The sequence below is a fragment of the Bradysia coprophila genome (genome assembly GCF_014529535.1).
Source record: "Bradysia coprophila strain Holo2 chromosome IV unlocalized genomic scaffold, BU_Bcop_v1 contig_144, whole genome shotgun sequence".
Lineage (NCBI taxonomy): Eukaryota > Metazoa > Arthropoda > Insecta > Diptera > Sciaridae > Bradysia > Bradysia coprophila.
The window spans coordinates 1,341,904-1,358,637 of NW_023503373.1; the positions used below are offsets into that span (position 1 = coordinate 1,341,904).

The window sequence follows — 16,734 nt, forward strand, 5'->3', positions numbered from 1 at the left end:
CGTTTTCATGTGTTTATTGACCTCGGCTAAGCCTCGAATCATCAAAATTCACACACAAACTCTTCTTTTCATTTTCTCATCCCTACTTATGTAAAATACTATTAAATCATCTTATCTCTGGTGACCTTTCACATACGGAAACCATGTCAATAGTTTAATTTTATCAAGCCATTTTGAACATTTTGATACAAAATCTTTCATTTCATTTGTTTAAACAAACATAAGATACATCAATCAGAGCTCATTGTTTGTTTTTCTCACCGATGTCGATAACAAGTGGCATAGCCGTCTGGTATAAGGTTCGATTTCGTTCTGTTATCATATTTTTATGCATAAAACTTAATTACTTTTATTATCGTAACAACACCTTCAATTTCGTGTGTTGTGTTTCCAATCAAACAAAACAATTTTTATCGAATTAATTTTTGTGTAAAAATTAGAACGAACAATATTCTTAATTAATTAAATTAAATTAAATAAGGATAAGAGAAAACAGAGGAAAAGCATCGTCAATTTAAGTTTTATTTGAATTATTATTTTTGAAAAGTTTTTTTTTGTTTTAACATCAACTATAATCATCGCATATATACTCATAGTTGTTTTTTAAAAAAGAAAATTAAATTTATGTTATTAAGACACGCTGTGGAGAAAAATAAAAATAAAAAACATTTTGCTAAACTTGTACATTGAGTCTAGAGAGCATTTTTTCGCATCAAATCCAATCCACTTAATCAACTTAATCAACAATAACAAAAAGTGCAGCAAAAGAAATGAAAAAAAATAAAATAAAATAAAAATAAAAAGCAAATTGAAATTATAATCATTAACTATTACTTAATTCTAAGTCGATTTTAGTACAAACATGGAATGATTTCTTATTTATTATGTTATAACCCAGGCAAAACCAATATTAAAACGTGTAAATAAAGGAAATTTTTATTTTTGACGAATATTTCGTCAAAAACAAAAACAAAGAAAAAAAATCATCGAGTTTGTTTTTGGCTACCAAACACTTTAATCAACGCTAAACCCGATGACATCATTTGTACTAATCCACGAATCCCGTCAGAATGACACCTTTTGTCTGTCAGAAGGGCCCCTTTAACCGTATCGAAAAAAATGTTCGGCTCAAAAGTGGAGTTTGAGTTTTTCAATGAAATTGAAATTAGACTTTACGGTTGATTTTCACTACAAATTTCCTTAATTTCTGAAAAAATTCCTAAATTATTAAAGAAAACTTTGAAAAGACTCAGAGGATTTCAAGGAAATTTTTTAAAATGAAGCCGGGAGAAGCTTAGAATGATTGATATTTGATACTAACATTGAACTGAAAATGCAGAAGAAATGAAGAAACACTCAAGAAGTTAAAGAAACTTTAAAAAATTAATAAAAGTAATTTCTTGAAAAAACATTAGTCCTGAGTTTATTTTAGATCATGTAATGTTCTGGCTGGACCTTCATCTTGAGCTGACATTTTCAAAAAATGTAAGGATCGACCATTTGCGTTTCTAACTCTAACCGAGCCGAGCTGAGATCTCTATCGATAAAGGTGTAATCGTTTTACAAGAAACCACCATCCATAGTCGAAGAGAGTTCTGAAAATCAGCAATAAATGTTCCCGACCATGGTTTTTTCATGAAATTTTCGTATGACAAGAAAACCACTCCGCAACGTTCACGGCAGTAGAGTATTGTTAGGAGTGATTGTACCCCATAGGACTCAGAAAGCCCGTCCCACTATATCTGAGCTGATCCTTTGAAAAAACTTTTTCTCACTTGAGGGCTACCGTGACTCATGATCTAGCCATTCGTGCTTTTAGTGCGAATCATATCAACTGAGAAATCGAATACACTCCCATTAGTGAACTTATTGTAAACGTAAACAACTTGAATTTAGTTAGATTTAAGTTTTGTTTTCGATCACCTTTTTTAGATCTCGGGCCCTCGAGTCGGTGGGATTTGTGGGATTTTTAAAAACCAGGGGATTGAAAGGGGACAGATTAACATATATGGGATTCGATACCGCGCACAGTGCGCTGAAAAATAGAGGCACTGGAAAAAACGGCGTGCTAGAAATATTCTGCTCAAAAAGTTCCAAGTTCCACTATGTCTGCAGCACCAGTTTGGATACATTTTTTTTAGAAAAATTTAGCTCGCTCCGCTCGCGTATTTCTACTATAATCTTTACTTGAATCTCGTTAGGTATAAAACTGCAGATCTTATGGTTTTTGATAGTGATATTTTGTTGAGTGTTTCAGGTGAGCTTGAAAATGTCCATACCTGATATGTGTGGCACCTGAAATTTTTTAATTGATATTAGTAGAGGGAATTTTGAGATAGACGAATTTTTCTTTGTTTGTAACCTAGGTCAATTTTTTTTCGCTCTAAATTTGTATGGCTGAGTTAGCCTAGAGTCTCACCAAACAAGTTGTGCTTTAACATGGACAAATAACTTTATTAGCGACTTAAGATAGCCCTTATTTTATATTTTAGGTAGCCCTTAAGAGTGATATCGCCAAAACATCGAACAAAATCAGACATTTTGGGACAAGAGGTCACGGATATTATTGAGTTATAGCTCATTCGATTGGCTGAACTGTTGCGAGTGAAATTTAATTTGTTGCAGACGATCGAGGTCATGAAGTATGAAGTAAGGGTCTGCCAAAAGAGCCTCAAAATCATTTTCTTGTGATTTGTCGAGTTAAACAATTTAAAGAAAAAACTTTTTTAGCTAGCCTTGAAGAGACGCGCATTTTGAGTATACACACTACCAGGTCCATGTTGACCTGTTGGTGATATCAATGATTTTAGGTGAAAAAATAGGTGATTTTCCCCAGGGACTCGGGACTTGCAGTGACACAAGTCCATGACATGGTATGCATGGTAAGATAGCCTAGTCTCAGTAGTACCATACTATGGAAAAACATCCTTGGATAAGTTTCACTGCAGATTGTTGGAGCGACTTTAGCGGAAGTCTTACCCATAATCGACGAAATTTTATCGTTTTTTCCGCTGATGGTCGAACGCTCCTTGTTAAAAGAATTAACAAGACATTCAAGGTAGACAGTCGGTTTAAATTATTTTGTAAAAAAAACTTACAGTCGACGTCACTGAAATTTAGGCATGCATTTGCTTCCTCTCCACTCATACGTCTGCTCATACCACTTTAATTAACATAACATAATCACACGTGCGTGGTGGAGCTAAAACTGCATAAAGACGCATGAGCAGTTTTGTTTGTATGAGTGGATGAGCTGAAAACCGGCTGAAGCAAATTCATGCCTAAATTTCACTGACTTCGACTGTAAGTTTTCAACTTGTAAATTTCTTAAACATCCTGACCTTAATTTTAGATAGGTAGAAGATTCGGTTTACGATGTATAGAGTCCATCCTTTCTCTACCTGTAGGAAATATTATACACTTTCACCATACGGAAATCATATGCACAGTTAGGTAGAACTCATTGTTTGTTGTTGTCGATAATAGACGATATAGTCTGTAAAAGGTTACACGACAATTGGTTATTGGTTTCTAAACACTTTCATTGTCGCGAATTTAATTAACCTTCCAAAAGAGACAAGATCATTGCGATGGAATCATCAAATCTGACGCCTTATGTTTGAAGCATTGTCTTGTGTTTGATGCAAAATTTTAGGACCAAATGTGAACTAGAGCTCACCGCTTATTATAGTCGTTGTATAGCCGATAACAGCTTTCCATTAACCTGTTACATACGGCAAGCATATGACCAGTATTACTATCGGGTCTGTTACTTCCATAGATCAAATTATTTTTAATCGATTGGTTTCAAATCTTGTACTTCAAATTTTAACATTCATTTCACTATAATGAACAACATTACTCAGAGCTTGTCGTTATTTTTGTCATCGTTATCTATAAGCCGTATGTAACATTGCTGCAGATTTCTCTAAAAAGTTTTTTTATTTCATTTTTTGTTGCTTACAATTTCGTTAAAGAGGTTAAGCGAATTGACAATTATATCTAATACCAGGAAGGTTGATTTTTTTTCCAAAAATGTATTTAGAAAGACTTACATCATCACACAAGTTCCGAAACGTGTTTCTACCAGGAAAGAATTATACGACAATAATCGATGATGTAAGTTGCTAAATCTCTATTTTGCAAGAAGATCTTTCCATTTCACCTCACCATGACATTGTATATAAAAAAAACAACAGTAAAGCCAACGATTGAGTCAATGAATCTCACAATGAATGCACAAGGTAAAAACTTAAGAATGTATGATTCGTAATAGAGGTGGGGGATATTTCTTATAATTTCAGAGGTGATGTTCTTCGTTTATTCTTTATTCTGCCTTTAGTTGTAAGTGAAATAGCAAATAAGAACCATCTTCAATATATCGACGGAGGAAATATTTCTTTTGGGTTAAAAATGAATCATTTAAGTCTAATTGCTTTGATCTGTTTTGCAGTAGTTTTAGTGAATGCATCAGGTGAGAATATGTCTATAGTGCACTAACGTTGATTTGATCCGATTCGATGTTCTAAAATTATAGTGAAAAACACTACGAAAATAACAATGACGATGCTCAGTACCATCAAACACATGCGTATGTTAATTAAGTTCATTCCAAACCGGTTCTGACCAAACGTTTTTGTTTATCACTAAAAACAAATCTACTTCCAATTATCCGATCAGATTACTCATCTGTTATCGACAACGATGATAAACAAAAGCATATGTTAATAGCAAAATGTATGTTTAAACTAATGAAGTAAAAGATTTTGTGTCAAATACTAGCTAAAAGGCTTCCTCGTCTATAATTAAATGAAACTGCAAAACTAAGATTTTATGGTCCTCAGGCTTTTGTTCGTTAAACAAACCCTTTTCACTCGATCGCATTCCGTCTAAATTTATCTCTTTAATTGCGAACATTTAAGAACTATTCATAAAACGAGCCATAATTGCAGTAATAATTCATTTAAATGTAGAACTATTAATGTGGCATGCAAAGATGATCAAGAATGTGCGTATGGAACGGAGAGGTGAACACACTCTCTCTGTACGGCAAAACGTTGCAAATCATGCAATCAAATCGACTAAATAATTATTTATTTTCACAGAATCAGGCTATTATGTACCTAAAGGTTATTATGTTATCCACGCTGATGGCCATCAATCTGAACTGTCCAAGATTTCACCATCGCATGTAAGTTTTTATTGGCTGTGTTGTGTTTTGTTTGTTTTGCTCATTATTTTTTCCCTATATAATGAACAGGAATTATTGCTGCGTAGTTTAAGACGCAGACGATCGGCTCAATTTTCATCGAGTTCTTCATCGTCAAGTAGCAGTGTTAGCTCAAATGGTGGTCCGATTTCTTTCCACCAATCTAGTTCATCGATTGTTTCACCTGGAGGTATTTAAATTCCATTTCTTATTTGACCTATGCAACGACTTACGTTTCTGATACTTTTCGCTAGGCTCCTCGTCTCAAGGTTACTACCCTGCCGTCTTTGGGTAAGCAAAATAGTACTGAGTATATTCGTTCACCTTGAGAAATATATGCGACTCAAAAATTACCACCTAATTTGCTAACCAATAATCGTTTTGATTATCAAAAAGAATTATCATTTCAATGGAATAGTTTGCATGGATTTCACTGTAAAATGTTGTAATCTAACAAAGGAAATAGATAAATAAATTCGTACTGTAGAAACACCATCCATTTCCCTTCTTTTTCTTCCATCTAACATTCTAGATCGATCAATAATCGTTTCAATGGCGATGATGATGATGACTATTATGATGATGGTCAATTTCCAATCAACAATAATCAACCACAATATTCATCATCTCAAATACATACAGGAACATTTGCCGGAAACGGATATAATGCACCTATTTTCACATCGTCTCAAACGCAGACTGGTGGCGTTTTTCCGAATCGAATAAATACACCGAGTTCAGGAGGTGTCAATTATAATAACGGGAATACTTTCGTTTCCCAAACTTCGAGCGTTTCGCATCCATCGCCGAATGGTAATGTTGTGTTCACCCAATCGAATAATAATGGTGTGCATTCAGAAACCTCAGGTATCGTTTATCCGAATGGACAAGTGCAAATAACTTCACATAAAACCGGGAAGTTTTAGAACTTTTTTTTTTATTCCGTTCGTATGAATGTTTAATCAACAACAAAAAACACGGCTAACGTGTGCGAGTAATTCAGATTTATCTTTGGATTTTTTGTTTTGTTTTTCGTTGTTTGAATGTAAATTTGATGTGATCATCTCTTGAACGTTCGCAACTTGTTTAATGAATCGATTGACCTTGGCGTGTGTTTAATGTTGTTTTTACTGATGTTGATTCATTATAAAAAATTAACTAATTTTTGAGAATTACCTGTTAATTGAGAAAATAAATGACGAACTATTGGTTATAGGAAATGGGTGGTACAGGTTTAAGGATGTATGTATGTGTGTATGCCAGAAGTAGCAACAACGCATCGAGCACATTCTGAATTTCCGCTATGGTTGAAACGGTGAAGTGTTGCCGACAGGATTCACAATGATTCCCAAAAGGACATTTTATCTGTACAAAATGTATAATTTCGAATCACGCCGTACTGAGATTCCTAGCAGCCAGGGAAACAGTAGTGTACAATTGCATCATGAGAGAAAAGAGTTACTATTTGAGAAAATGGAGTCACATGTCCATTTTCATAATATTCTAGCAGTTAGAAGTTTCTTATTGAACAGGAAGTTCTCTGTCATCGACAGTGACGACAAAAAATAAGCGATAAGTCTGAATAAAGTGGTGTAAACTTATGAAGTAATAGATTTTGTATCATAAGACAAGAGCTCTTACGAATTGAATGCTCGAGAGATATAACTCAACCAACGATTCGACGGAAAATTTTAAGTGAAAATGTGAGTAAATATAACGAAAATAGTTGCTAGAAATAGTTTACATAAATTTTTAAGCAGAAAAGCTCGTTTCTCCAAAGCTGCAAATTTAATTGCGGAAAGAGGCACAACGTTGAAGAGAAATCTGTAGATAGAATTGACCGAAAAGAAGAATCGAACAATCGTTATACGAACAAGGTAAACATTTCTGTCGAAAATTGGTCGAAAAATTATGGATGTCATGGGAGAAACTACGGCAACGGAATACAGAATTTACAGAATTTAAATGCAAGTTGTTTGGAACTGTTTTAGAATCATTCCTATTGGATGAAGTTTTGTTCCTGCAATTTTTATGCTAAGACCAACTATGTTATGACATCATTCAATAAAGACGTCGTCTTTTTGGCACGGGACATCGCACTTCAAGCAAAATAAATCATGATCGACAGCTGCCAAGTAGAGTACTATTTTGTATGAAATGGTTTTTTACAGTTATATGTCACACTGTCAAGTTTCAGTATTCTATTTAGAGTAACGCTCATGCTTGAAGTGCGTTGATGGTGGAGATTAAGCAAAAATATGACTCTAATGTTATAAGCTATAGGAAAAATGAGGGCAAGGGAGTGAAGTTACTTGAAACGATAGGAAAAAAACAGGCGTCACTAATGAATACCGCCAACGCACTTCATAGTAATCATAGTTGACACAGAGTACATTTTTGCATGAAATGGTGTTTAACAGTTGTGTGGCACACTGTCAAGTTTCAGTACTCCTCATGCTTGAAGTACGTTGATACCACCTATTTTTTAAGCAAAAGTGCTACGAGTGACCATGAGATCTATGACTTCAACTTTCATCAAGTGACGTAAATATTACACACTTAAATGAGACCATACCCTCCCAACACATCAGTTCTCAAACAATGCAGAGTCAAACAATCTGTATGAATATACCCACCACGAAATAAGTCTTCAAACACCATTCAGTTAAGTAACAATCTCACTATAATCTCTTCTAACTTCGAACTTAACGACAAATTGATACAATTTCATGCTTAACAAAGACAAAGACAAAATAACAAAATTACCTTTCCATTAGTTTTTCTTCTCATCGCTAACATCGAGAGAGTTGTCGGGCAAGAGTCTTAAACTGATTTTCGTTGCGGATTTGTTTGATCCGCGTTTTCTTAAATTACAACACAGCCTCAGCGTAAAATGGTAAATTATCTCGACAATGCTCAGCAAAGAGATTCCCATGAATAAGCCGAGCAGTCCCCCGCTGTTCGCCACAAAATCGACTGGACCATACAATTCGGAGCGCTTCGATGTGATGAACTGATTCTCTCTGAAAAATATTGCGAGGCGTGCCGGTTGCATTCTGTAAATAACATTTTCGGCTGGTAAAGATTTGGTTAAAGGAAATCCAAACAAATTTCTCACCCATTCTGTTCATCCGTGGACTTATACGCGATTTTTAAGCGATTCCAATCAAATGTCGCCTGCGATATTTCTGCATCATATCGTATAGACGTGCAAGACGGCAAGCAATTGCATTCATGTTGAGAGTCTGTGTTTACGGCGATTCCTAGCATATATTGCTCATACAGTAATTCATCTTCAGCCGCATCATAGCACGCGATTTTCGACGATCCACATATTGGCGTATCGTCATCTCTTGGCATAGAAAATCGGACACATCCGCATGTTTTCAGAGTGTAATTGGCTAAACACTCCAATTCACAGTTGTGCTGTGTGTAGACTTTGAAGAACCGAAGATATCTTTCCGAATTGAAAAAGCACTGCCTCCTGGAAATATGACGTCACTTTTAATTACAATTTCCATTCAAAGCATGCTCACTGTTACAGTACGCACCTGTCCGGATTATATCTACGTAACCCGTCGGAAGTTTGCATCATATTCGGTTTGACTGATACTAACACCTCTTGAAGCAGAGGTACACGAAAATATTGTCGCGAAAGCTGTGGCGACTCGCCGGGTGGATGCAATAATATTTTAAATCCTTGAACGGGTCCTTTACAAATGTAATCCAAATTTTCTTCGTACAACCGCAATAACACAAACAGCCCGCCTCTCGACCCAGCCGCTAATACTCGGTAAGGATAAATTTGTGGTTCATTGGCGACAGATTGATCGTAGCCGGATGTCAGATCCCAACTAGACGCCACATTACGGTTGCGTTGCAGGAAATCATTACTGATTCTGCAGTGAAGGACAGTAAGGAAAGATGTAAAAATTGTTGGTGCATTGAAGATACGAACCCTTCTCGGTATAGTTCTTTCGAGTTTATCATGTTGAATGTAAAACAAAGACCCTCATCTGTCAACACCTCTTCAAAATAGTCATCGCAGTATTCCAGCTTGTTCCGAAATTTGCATAACATCATCGTATCTTTAAACGATGGCGCCATTCGTTTTAACAATTCTATAATACTGTTATCGGTGACATTTCCTCCGATTTTGAATTTATCAGTTAAGTGGGAGTCACATACTTGGGATACGGCCTCCATGTACTTAAGTCTGAAATGGTTAGAACAAGAATTACTGCGATACCTTTCGAGCTAATCAAAAATAAATGTAACTCTTTATCACTGATGCCATATGATGGACGACTTCCGGCAAGCATTTTATGATAGGTTTCTGTGAAGTCTATCATATTCTTCTTAGCCTTCGTTTCCGGGCAGATTGTTACAGAGGGGAAAGGTATTTCATAAATTGGAGTGCTTTTTTCGGAGAAGCTAACGATGACCGGACTTTGTTCCCATTTAATGTACAGTTGAAAGATGAGCGTTCCACAGCCAAATAAAGCACAAGAGAATGCTACGATCCACCATATTCTGATTAAGTTCAATGAAATGTTAGTCTGGGGCGAAATAATTATTCTGACAAATTTCTTACTTTTCCAACCAATGCCGTTGAGTCTCTCCTAAATATTTGGTACCGTGTATTGTACTGTACGAACAATACTCTTGGAATGCTTCACAGGCCACCTAATTCAAATATTGTGGAATTTAACCCAAAAATTTTCGATTTTTTGTTGCAAGAAAAATCACCTGTCCGCCTTTGTATTTTGAAGGTTCTGAAGTATTCTCATGACTTTTAGCTGACGATTCTTCGGCATAATTAATCGAAGGAATGTCCAACAAAAGCGTCCTGGAAAATGAAATGGCCTAATTGATTAAATCGATCATGATGAAGATCCTAAAGTTTTTAGAGTAAAGAAAAGAATCAGACCAATTTCTTTGCGTGATGACGTTTGTTCGTCCGTAGACGGAACATTAACAAAATTGAAAAAGTAAATATTTGTGATTATTGTCAGGATCAAGTCGTTGTAATTGCGAATTATTTACTGACCTGCTACGAAATAACTTAAACATTTTCACTATTCATCCACGGATTTGCGAAAAACACTACCCAAAAAAAGACTCAATAAGTAATTCTGACTAACGAATTGTATGGTTTTCGATCGATTGAGTTGTGTTTTTGGAGCGTTTTCATGTAAGTACGGTAATTAAATCAATCAACCAACAGCATATTAAACATTTCACTCAAATAAATAGAATTGTTCCACTACCGACCAATCAAAACCTTTTTTTCCCTGAGATACACCCACGACTCACCTCAAAATATTCAGCAATATCATAGCACTGCTAGCAGAGTTGTGGCAATATTCATGTGACTCTCGGTTTTTCTTAGTCCCACACGTTGCACGTGTTAGTAAGATTCTCTTTATACTCAAGTTTATTGCTTACATGCGTTACTAGAGTGTACGTGCGAAAGATGTTGTGGGAAATAAGACTATAGGAATTTAAGAAAAACAACCAACTACATGAACTTATTCCTAACTATTTTGAGGTGAGTGTACGCACCTGCTTCTAAATAATCAGGCGAAATTCTACCGCTCGCAGACTCGCAGAAGCAAGGCTGAAAGTAGAAGCATATTTAATTGGGACTCATATTTTCTTCTGGACACGCATTCCTCAAACAACATCAGACATTTGCAGAAAAAAATTTTAAACCAGCACTAGCAGTCAGTTTTGTAGATGTTATAGAAAAACTGATGTTATTCAATTATATCAATTTTCTACATAGATGTTGTGTAACAGTTGTGTAACAAATGGTGTGTAACAGTTCCGTAAACCTGCCAGGAACTTTGTGGGTAACAACATTCTTATCAGCGAAATAATGCATATCATATGTTGCATTGTATTGTGTCAGTAAATATTATGTTTATGACTTGGAGTCTGCGAAATGATAAAATTAGTATACATTTGAAAAGTTCGTTTGATTGGATAATTGTTGAATATGGAGAAATATGAAAAATCACATCAAATCATTTCAAACTGATGCCTATTGATTTCTCACATTGAATGGATGGTTTTTGCTACACGCTCGGAATTTTGAAAACCGACACGTTTTCTGTTTCTGTGTTTTACTTGAGTTTTTGATTTCTACGTATAAAAATACATGCAAAATTCACAAAAAACCACAAAACAGAAAATGTGTCAGTTTACAAAATTCCGTGAGTGTAAGATACAAATTTGAAAAAAATCTCTTTGGAGAACATGGAAATTGCATATATTATTTTGAAACTCGAAAGTTGTTTTAATTCGTATTTTATCTACTGCATCTTATCATCATCTTATCTGACACCTTTGAAGCCTTGGAAGAACTTAGACAAGGCAGTCCATCGCAGCTCTATTCTTCAACATTGTTCTTGAGAAGGAGATAAAAGAGAGAGCGACGTCTTCAGAAAGTTCAGCCAGTTGTTTGGATATGCTGATGACCTGTACGTTAAAGAGAATTTCACGAAAATTAAAAATAAGGGTACTGAGTTCGGTCTAAAGGTCAGTGAGAGAAAAACCAAATATATGACAACTTCATTGTCTGATGGCAGACCACACGCTGGAGGTGAATGGAAAACACTTCGAGACTGTCAACAGCTTCATTTACCTTGGGTCGCTGGTCAATAGTGATAATAGGATCGGAGAGGAAATACGTAGAAGGGTAACACTTGGTAACATGAGTTGCTACAGTCTTCAAAAACTCATCCGGTCAAAAACACTCAACCGCAACCTTAAGTGCGAATTGTACAGATCGCTGATTCGACCAGTTGTAGCATATGGATCAGAAGCTTGGTGCATGTCACGAAGTGACGAACAGACACTTTTGATTTTTGAAAGGAGAATTCTTCGATCAGTTTTTGGAGGTGTAAATGTGAATGGCAATTGCAGAAAAAAAAAACAACCATGAGCTGTATCAGCTTTGCAAGAAGCCCGATATCGTCAAATTCATCAAAATCAATCGATTAACCGAGGGGTAACTCACTTCTAGATTAAATGGATTAAATGGATTAAATGGTATTAAATGGATTAAATGGATTAAATGGATTAAATGGATTTAATGGATTAAATGGAATAAAAATTGGATTAAATGGATTAAATAGGAAAAAAGTTCATTTTACCAAATACTGTAAAAGTCTTAAAAATTGTTGATTTTGATCGAACCACGTACTACAACTCATACTACAATGTTAAAAAGCGAAAAAATCCACTTTTAGGAGTTTTTGGTGTAAAGTGGATTAAATGGATTAAATGGATTAAATGGATTAAATAAATTTAATACCATTTTTCACAAAAAAAAATTTCCTATACCTCACGAGTACTTAAACGAGGTCGGTAGCCTAATTATTTCGGTAAAACTAAAAAATTTTTTTTGGATTAAATGGATTAAATGGATTTAATGGATTTAATGGATTAAATGGATTAAATGGAAGTGCGTCACCCCTCGCGATTAAGATGGCTCGGTCATGTACAAAGAATGCATGAGGAACGTGTACCACTGAAACTGCTAAATATAAATCCCGATGGTAGTCGCCGACCAGCAAGACCGAGAACGAGACGGAAAGATGCAATTGAGTCTGATCTTTATCCCTATCATCATCATCATCATCATCATCCGAGAGCGAGATGGAAAGATGCAATGGAGTCTGATCTGAATAACAGTGAGCGACTGGAGAACGGTACTAAGAGTGAGCAACTGGAGAACGTTGGCCCAGAACAGGTCCGATTTGAGAAGATTGCTGGAGGAGGCTTAAACCAATAGGAGATTGTAGTGCTATCCTAAGTAAGTAAGCAATCTTACCATTTTGCTGAACGCTACCGACTTCTGACACTGCTGAATCACTACAACGGATCTGTCAATGTGTAATTTTACTTTTACGTGAAAACAAACTAAAAAATGCGTTTGGAGTCGATTCAAATACTCGCTTTATTTATTTTAAAATTATGCCAATTGCATAATTGGCATAATTTTAAAATAAATAAAGCGAGTATTTGAATCGACTCCAAACGCATTTTTTAGTTTGTTTTCACGTAAAATTATTATAATTGTGCCGTGTTCCGTGCCGTCTTTGGATCATTTTGGATTAACGATGGGACTAAAATCGAAGTTTCAAAGTCTTAATGAGTTAATTTTACTTCATTTAGATACTGACCACTGTAGTGGACCTGCAAATTGTTCCGTATCGATTTCTGATTCTAAACTGATGTGGGGCCAAGACGGCAGCTCAATTGTTCTCTGGTGAGAGGCCGTTATGTCCCTTTTTTTCTATGATTTTTCATTCGTAAGCGATAAGAGATATCAATCCACTTCCAAAGGATAAGTTATAGAGAAAAGTCTAAATTTTTTTTGGTGAAATTTATTTATTTATTTATTCTATCGGTTTTAGAGGTGTGTACCGGTCAAAAATTCTCGGCTGCGGCTAGCCGAGTGTAAATGTGTCGGCGGCGCCGCGCCGAAAACGATAGATTTCAAATAATTTTTTTTTAAATTCTAAAAACACATACAAAATTCAATGTTTTTACAGATAGTTAGACATAATCTTTAATCTTATAGTCGAAAGAACAACAAAACTTCTAAAGTTCATTGTTAACAGCCAATAGTATTTCCTAATTACTTTAATAGTATTCGTCGAGTTTATCTCCATCTCCATCTCCATCTCTTAGTAACGCAAAAGAGTCATAGATGTAGGTCTGGACATTTTGTTACAGATAGTACAAAATATTCAGAACTATAAGAATCTAATTAATTTTAGGAAATTTCATTGAATTTGACGAGTGCGGTAAAAAGTAGAGTCTTTTGCCCCAATCAACAGTCTTTCATAATCAGCTTTAAGAATACATACACGACCGCTTGTGAAAACTTTACAGCGGAAAGGTTCATTATAAATATTATGATGGCGGAAATACGTAACTCAGGAAACATTTTCACGCGCAAAACTACAAAAACTACAAATTTCAACACAAGATATTAGTATTACTTGTAATATGGCATTGAGGCAGATTGCGTTTTTAATTTAGTCGACGTGAAACGATCAAATTACAAGTAATATTTCCATATTTAAATTGTGTTGACAATCGACTTATAAATCGAATGTTTTACGTCAATAATACGTGAAAATTGCAAACTTCATATTATTCCACGCGCTTTACAACACTCATCCAACCGTTTTATATCGATGGAATATAATCCATGTAATTAAACAATAAATTATGCTTTTCAATGACATTTTGTGCTAAGAGCAAAGATTTGCGATTGCTACCGTTCAAATAAAAGCTGAGCTTAGTTCAAAGAAATTTAAAATCGTGATATTTAGTTGAATTAGGCACTTAATTTATTCTTTTCTCCAGCCGATGGAAACTGTCGGCGGCTGGCGGCGGCTGATGTCATTTTTTGGTGCCGGCGGCGGAGCACACCTCTAATCGGTTTCAGAGATTTTCCTTTGAGAAAAAAATATTTTTCGACTTTGCCAAATTTTTTCCGCCATTTTGGATTCAAATGTCAAAAAATAAATTTCAGACTTTTCTCTATAACTTATCCTTTGGAAGTGGATTGATATCTCTTCTCGCTTACGAATGAAAAATCATAGAAAAAAAGGGACGTAACGGCCGCTCACCAGAGAACCATTGAGCTGCCGTCTTGGCCTCACATCAATTTAGAATCAGGAATCGATATGGAACAACCAAACAACCTACAATCATCGTTACAACGATTTTCTAAGATGCACGATTAAACCCTTTTTTCAGGCCTAAGCAGGTCCAATTATGAATATTTTCACATTACAGTAGATAAATAGCTATTTCTTACTGAAATCGTACGAATGTACATGTGCATGTACATGTGGTTTTGTGTATTTAATTTTTTGTTGTTATATGCAAATGTTAAATCACTAGGTGAGACCTAGTCCATCGGTCTTGTTTGATGAGATGGTTCGGGATCCGTCCTTAAATTTTGATTCGTCAAAGTAATCAGAAAGAACTAACAATTTAGTACAGAATGGAATCTTAACCACATCAACAATAGCATCCTTAATTATTTAGTCAAGGCAGCTCTCTGGTATCGGGGAATCTGGCACACGGTGTCAGAAGTACGCACTCTTCAACTAAGTGCTTTTTAGCCCTACAATCGATTGAATGACTCCTTTTACAAAATTTTGGTATCGAAAAATCGCTTGCGAGTTCACCTTTTACGTAGTTGAAAAATGCGTTGTTTTAGCACCGTGTACCAGATTACCCTACACCAGCTTTCTATCAACCGAACAGACATTGGTTATAAAATTATGAGTCCTAAAATCGGACAGTGTCTAACATTTTTTCAGACTTTCAAAAATTTCTAAGATCGACACAAACAACACTAAGGTAAGCGGGCTATCCAGCTACAAACCTGTGGAAAAAATTATTCCTCTTGAAGCCATCTTGGTCGGAAGTTTTCACAATTTAATAAAATTCGCCCAATTTCGACCCAAGTTTGTGTCTCGCAGTAGCAGACGGCTACATAAATGTTAGAAGAAGTGTTAGAGAAGTGGTCCTGGTGGTTTATTATTGGAAAACTCAAAAATTAATTCAACTTAGTAGCAATAACAATATTAAAGCAAATTCGATTGTGATTTTCTCAATGAATTTAAATCAATTTTCGACGACAACATTATTCTCGTCATCAAGAACGTAGTCAGTACGAGTTCGATCCGATCCAACAGGTTGGATAGTGACACAATGTTTTACTGGCTTCCAGGGATAGAGTTTCCGATTTTCAGTTCCTCTCCCGAAAAACCATCCTTTTGGCTCTGGTCCCACTCTGAGTCCATCGTTGTACACAAACATCACAAATTCTCCGATTTTGTTGGTAAAATTGCGTCCATCATAATGCGGATCTATATCGTCATTTCTGTTGAACCGAATGTAATTTGTTCCACGGATGATTGTGATAGTTAATTCTGGGAATCCTGTCCCCACTCCATAAGTCACTGGCATCCAAGACCATCCTGGCCACTGATCCTCATCGACTCGAACTGTCATCTACATTTACGAGTTCAAAAAATTTTTACAATGTTTCTGACATTTTCCATGATTTTATGAAAACTTTAATTTATCGTACCGGTGAATCACCATACCGATCGTATTTGAGCCATTTTTTGGCTTCTAATGGCCCTCTTTTCTGATCGGTAAATTCAAGGATGCACAATATGTTTTCATTTTTGATTCTATTGTATATCAGCACGTAACGAGATTCAGAAGCTCCCATTTTTGATTTTATCAGTACTTTTCAGAAGAAGTTTGAATATTTTTATCCGAAGAAACGTAGTCTTTGCAACTATCTAGTCTTAAATCATATTGGTAAGTAGGTTAAGTATTATTTTGTTGTCAGTCAGTTTTGCTCGAGCGCCCATGACAATCAACTGGTCCCAGGAGAAAAAAGTCAGATGCTCGTTCAGACCGTTCAGACTCACTATATAGACTGTAAGTGAATTTTCGAAAATGTGCACAGCTTC

The 16,734-nt window shown here is 35.6% G+C and overlaps 3 protein-coding genes across 4 annotated transcripts; 1 reads left to right on the plus strand and 2 right to left on the minus strand.

Moving 5' to 3' along the window:
• The first annotated feature begins 4,317 nt into the window (after nucleotides 1-4,317).
• Nucleotides 4,318-6,429, plus strand: LOC119071294. Of its 2 annotated transcripts, XM_037176167.1 has the most exons (6): nucleotides 4,321-4,474; nucleotides 4,538-4,591; nucleotides 5,106-5,191; nucleotides 5,261-5,399; nucleotides 5,464-5,500; nucleotides 5,742-6,429. In XM_037176167.1, exons 1-6 carry the CDS (start codon nucleotides 4,414-4,416, stop codon nucleotides 6,133-6,135), a joined length of 771 nt encoding a protein of 256 aa, XP_037032062.1. In that variant the 5' UTR covers nucleotides 4,321-4,413; the 3' UTR covers nucleotides 6,136-6,429. The 2 variants fall into 2 exon arrangements, with proteins under 2 accessions (XP_037032063.1, XP_037032062.1); XM_037176168.1 differs by lacking the exon at nucleotides 4,538-4,591 and having other exon boundaries at nucleotides 4,318-4,474.
• Nucleotides 6,430-7,874: 1,445 nt separating this feature from the next.
• On the minus strand, nucleotides 7,875-10,444 carry LOC119071191 (pickpocket protein 28-like). The gene is made up of 8 exons (XM_037175965.1): nucleotides 10,260-10,444; nucleotides 9,959-10,058; nucleotides 9,804-9,895; nucleotides 9,488-9,742; nucleotides 9,168-9,425; nucleotides 8,761-9,108; nucleotides 8,328-8,693; nucleotides 7,875-8,265 (listed from the first exon to the last, which is right to left on the minus strand). The coding sequence occupies exons 1-8, from the start codon at nucleotides 10,280-10,282 to the stop codon at nucleotides 7,983-7,985; spliced, it is 1,725 nt and encodes a 574-aa protein (XP_037031860.1). The 5' UTR covers nucleotides 10,283-10,444; the 3' UTR covers nucleotides 7,875-7,982.
• Nucleotides 10,445-15,757: 5,313 nt separating this feature from the next.
• Nucleotides 15,758-16,617, minus strand: LOC119071325. The gene is made up of 2 exons (XM_037176210.1): nucleotides 16,341-16,617; nucleotides 15,758-16,261 (listed from the first exon to the last, which is right to left on the minus strand). The coding sequence occupies exons 1-2, from the start codon at nucleotides 16,485-16,487 to the stop codon at nucleotides 15,872-15,874; spliced, it is 537 nt and encodes a 178-aa protein (XP_037032105.1). The 5' UTR covers nucleotides 16,488-16,617; the 3' UTR covers nucleotides 15,758-15,871.
• Between the last annotated feature and the right edge of the window lie 117 nt (nucleotides 16,618-16,734).

Excerpts from the sequence above, each read along its gene's own strand:
- LOC119071294 (XM_037176167.1), top strand. The coding sequence starts at position 4,414 with ATGAATCATTTAAGTCTAATTGCTTTGATCTGTTTTGCAGTAGTTTTA. Across the intron at positions 4,592-5,105 it reads CAGTACCATCAAACACATGC|AATCAGGCTATTATGTACCT; the intron begins GTATGTTAATTA and ends TTATTTTCACAG. Across the intron at positions 5,501-5,741 it reads TACTACCCTGCCGTCTTTGG|ATCGATCAATAATCGTTTCA; the intron begins GTAAGCAAAATA and ends CTAACATTCTAG.
- LOC119071325 (XM_037176210.1), bottom strand. The coding sequence starts at position 16,487 with ATGGGAGCTTCTGAATCTCGTTACGTGCTGATATACAATAGAATCAAA. Across the intron at positions 16,262-16,340 it reads ATCGGTATGGTGATTCACCG|ATGACAGTTCGAGTCGATGA; the intron begins GTACGATAAATT and ends TCGTAAATGTAG.
- LOC119071191 (XM_037175965.1), bottom strand. The coding sequence starts at position 10,282 with ATGTTTAAGTTATTTCGTAGCAG. Across the intron at positions 9,426-9,487 it reads TATGGCATCAGTGATAAAGA|ACTTAAGTACATGGAGGCCG; the intron begins GTTACATTTATT and ends TAACCATTTCAG. Across the intron at positions 8,694-8,760 it reads CGTAGATATAATCCGGACAG|GAGGCAGTGCTTTTTCAATT; the intron begins GTGCGTACTGTA and ends TCATATTTCCAG.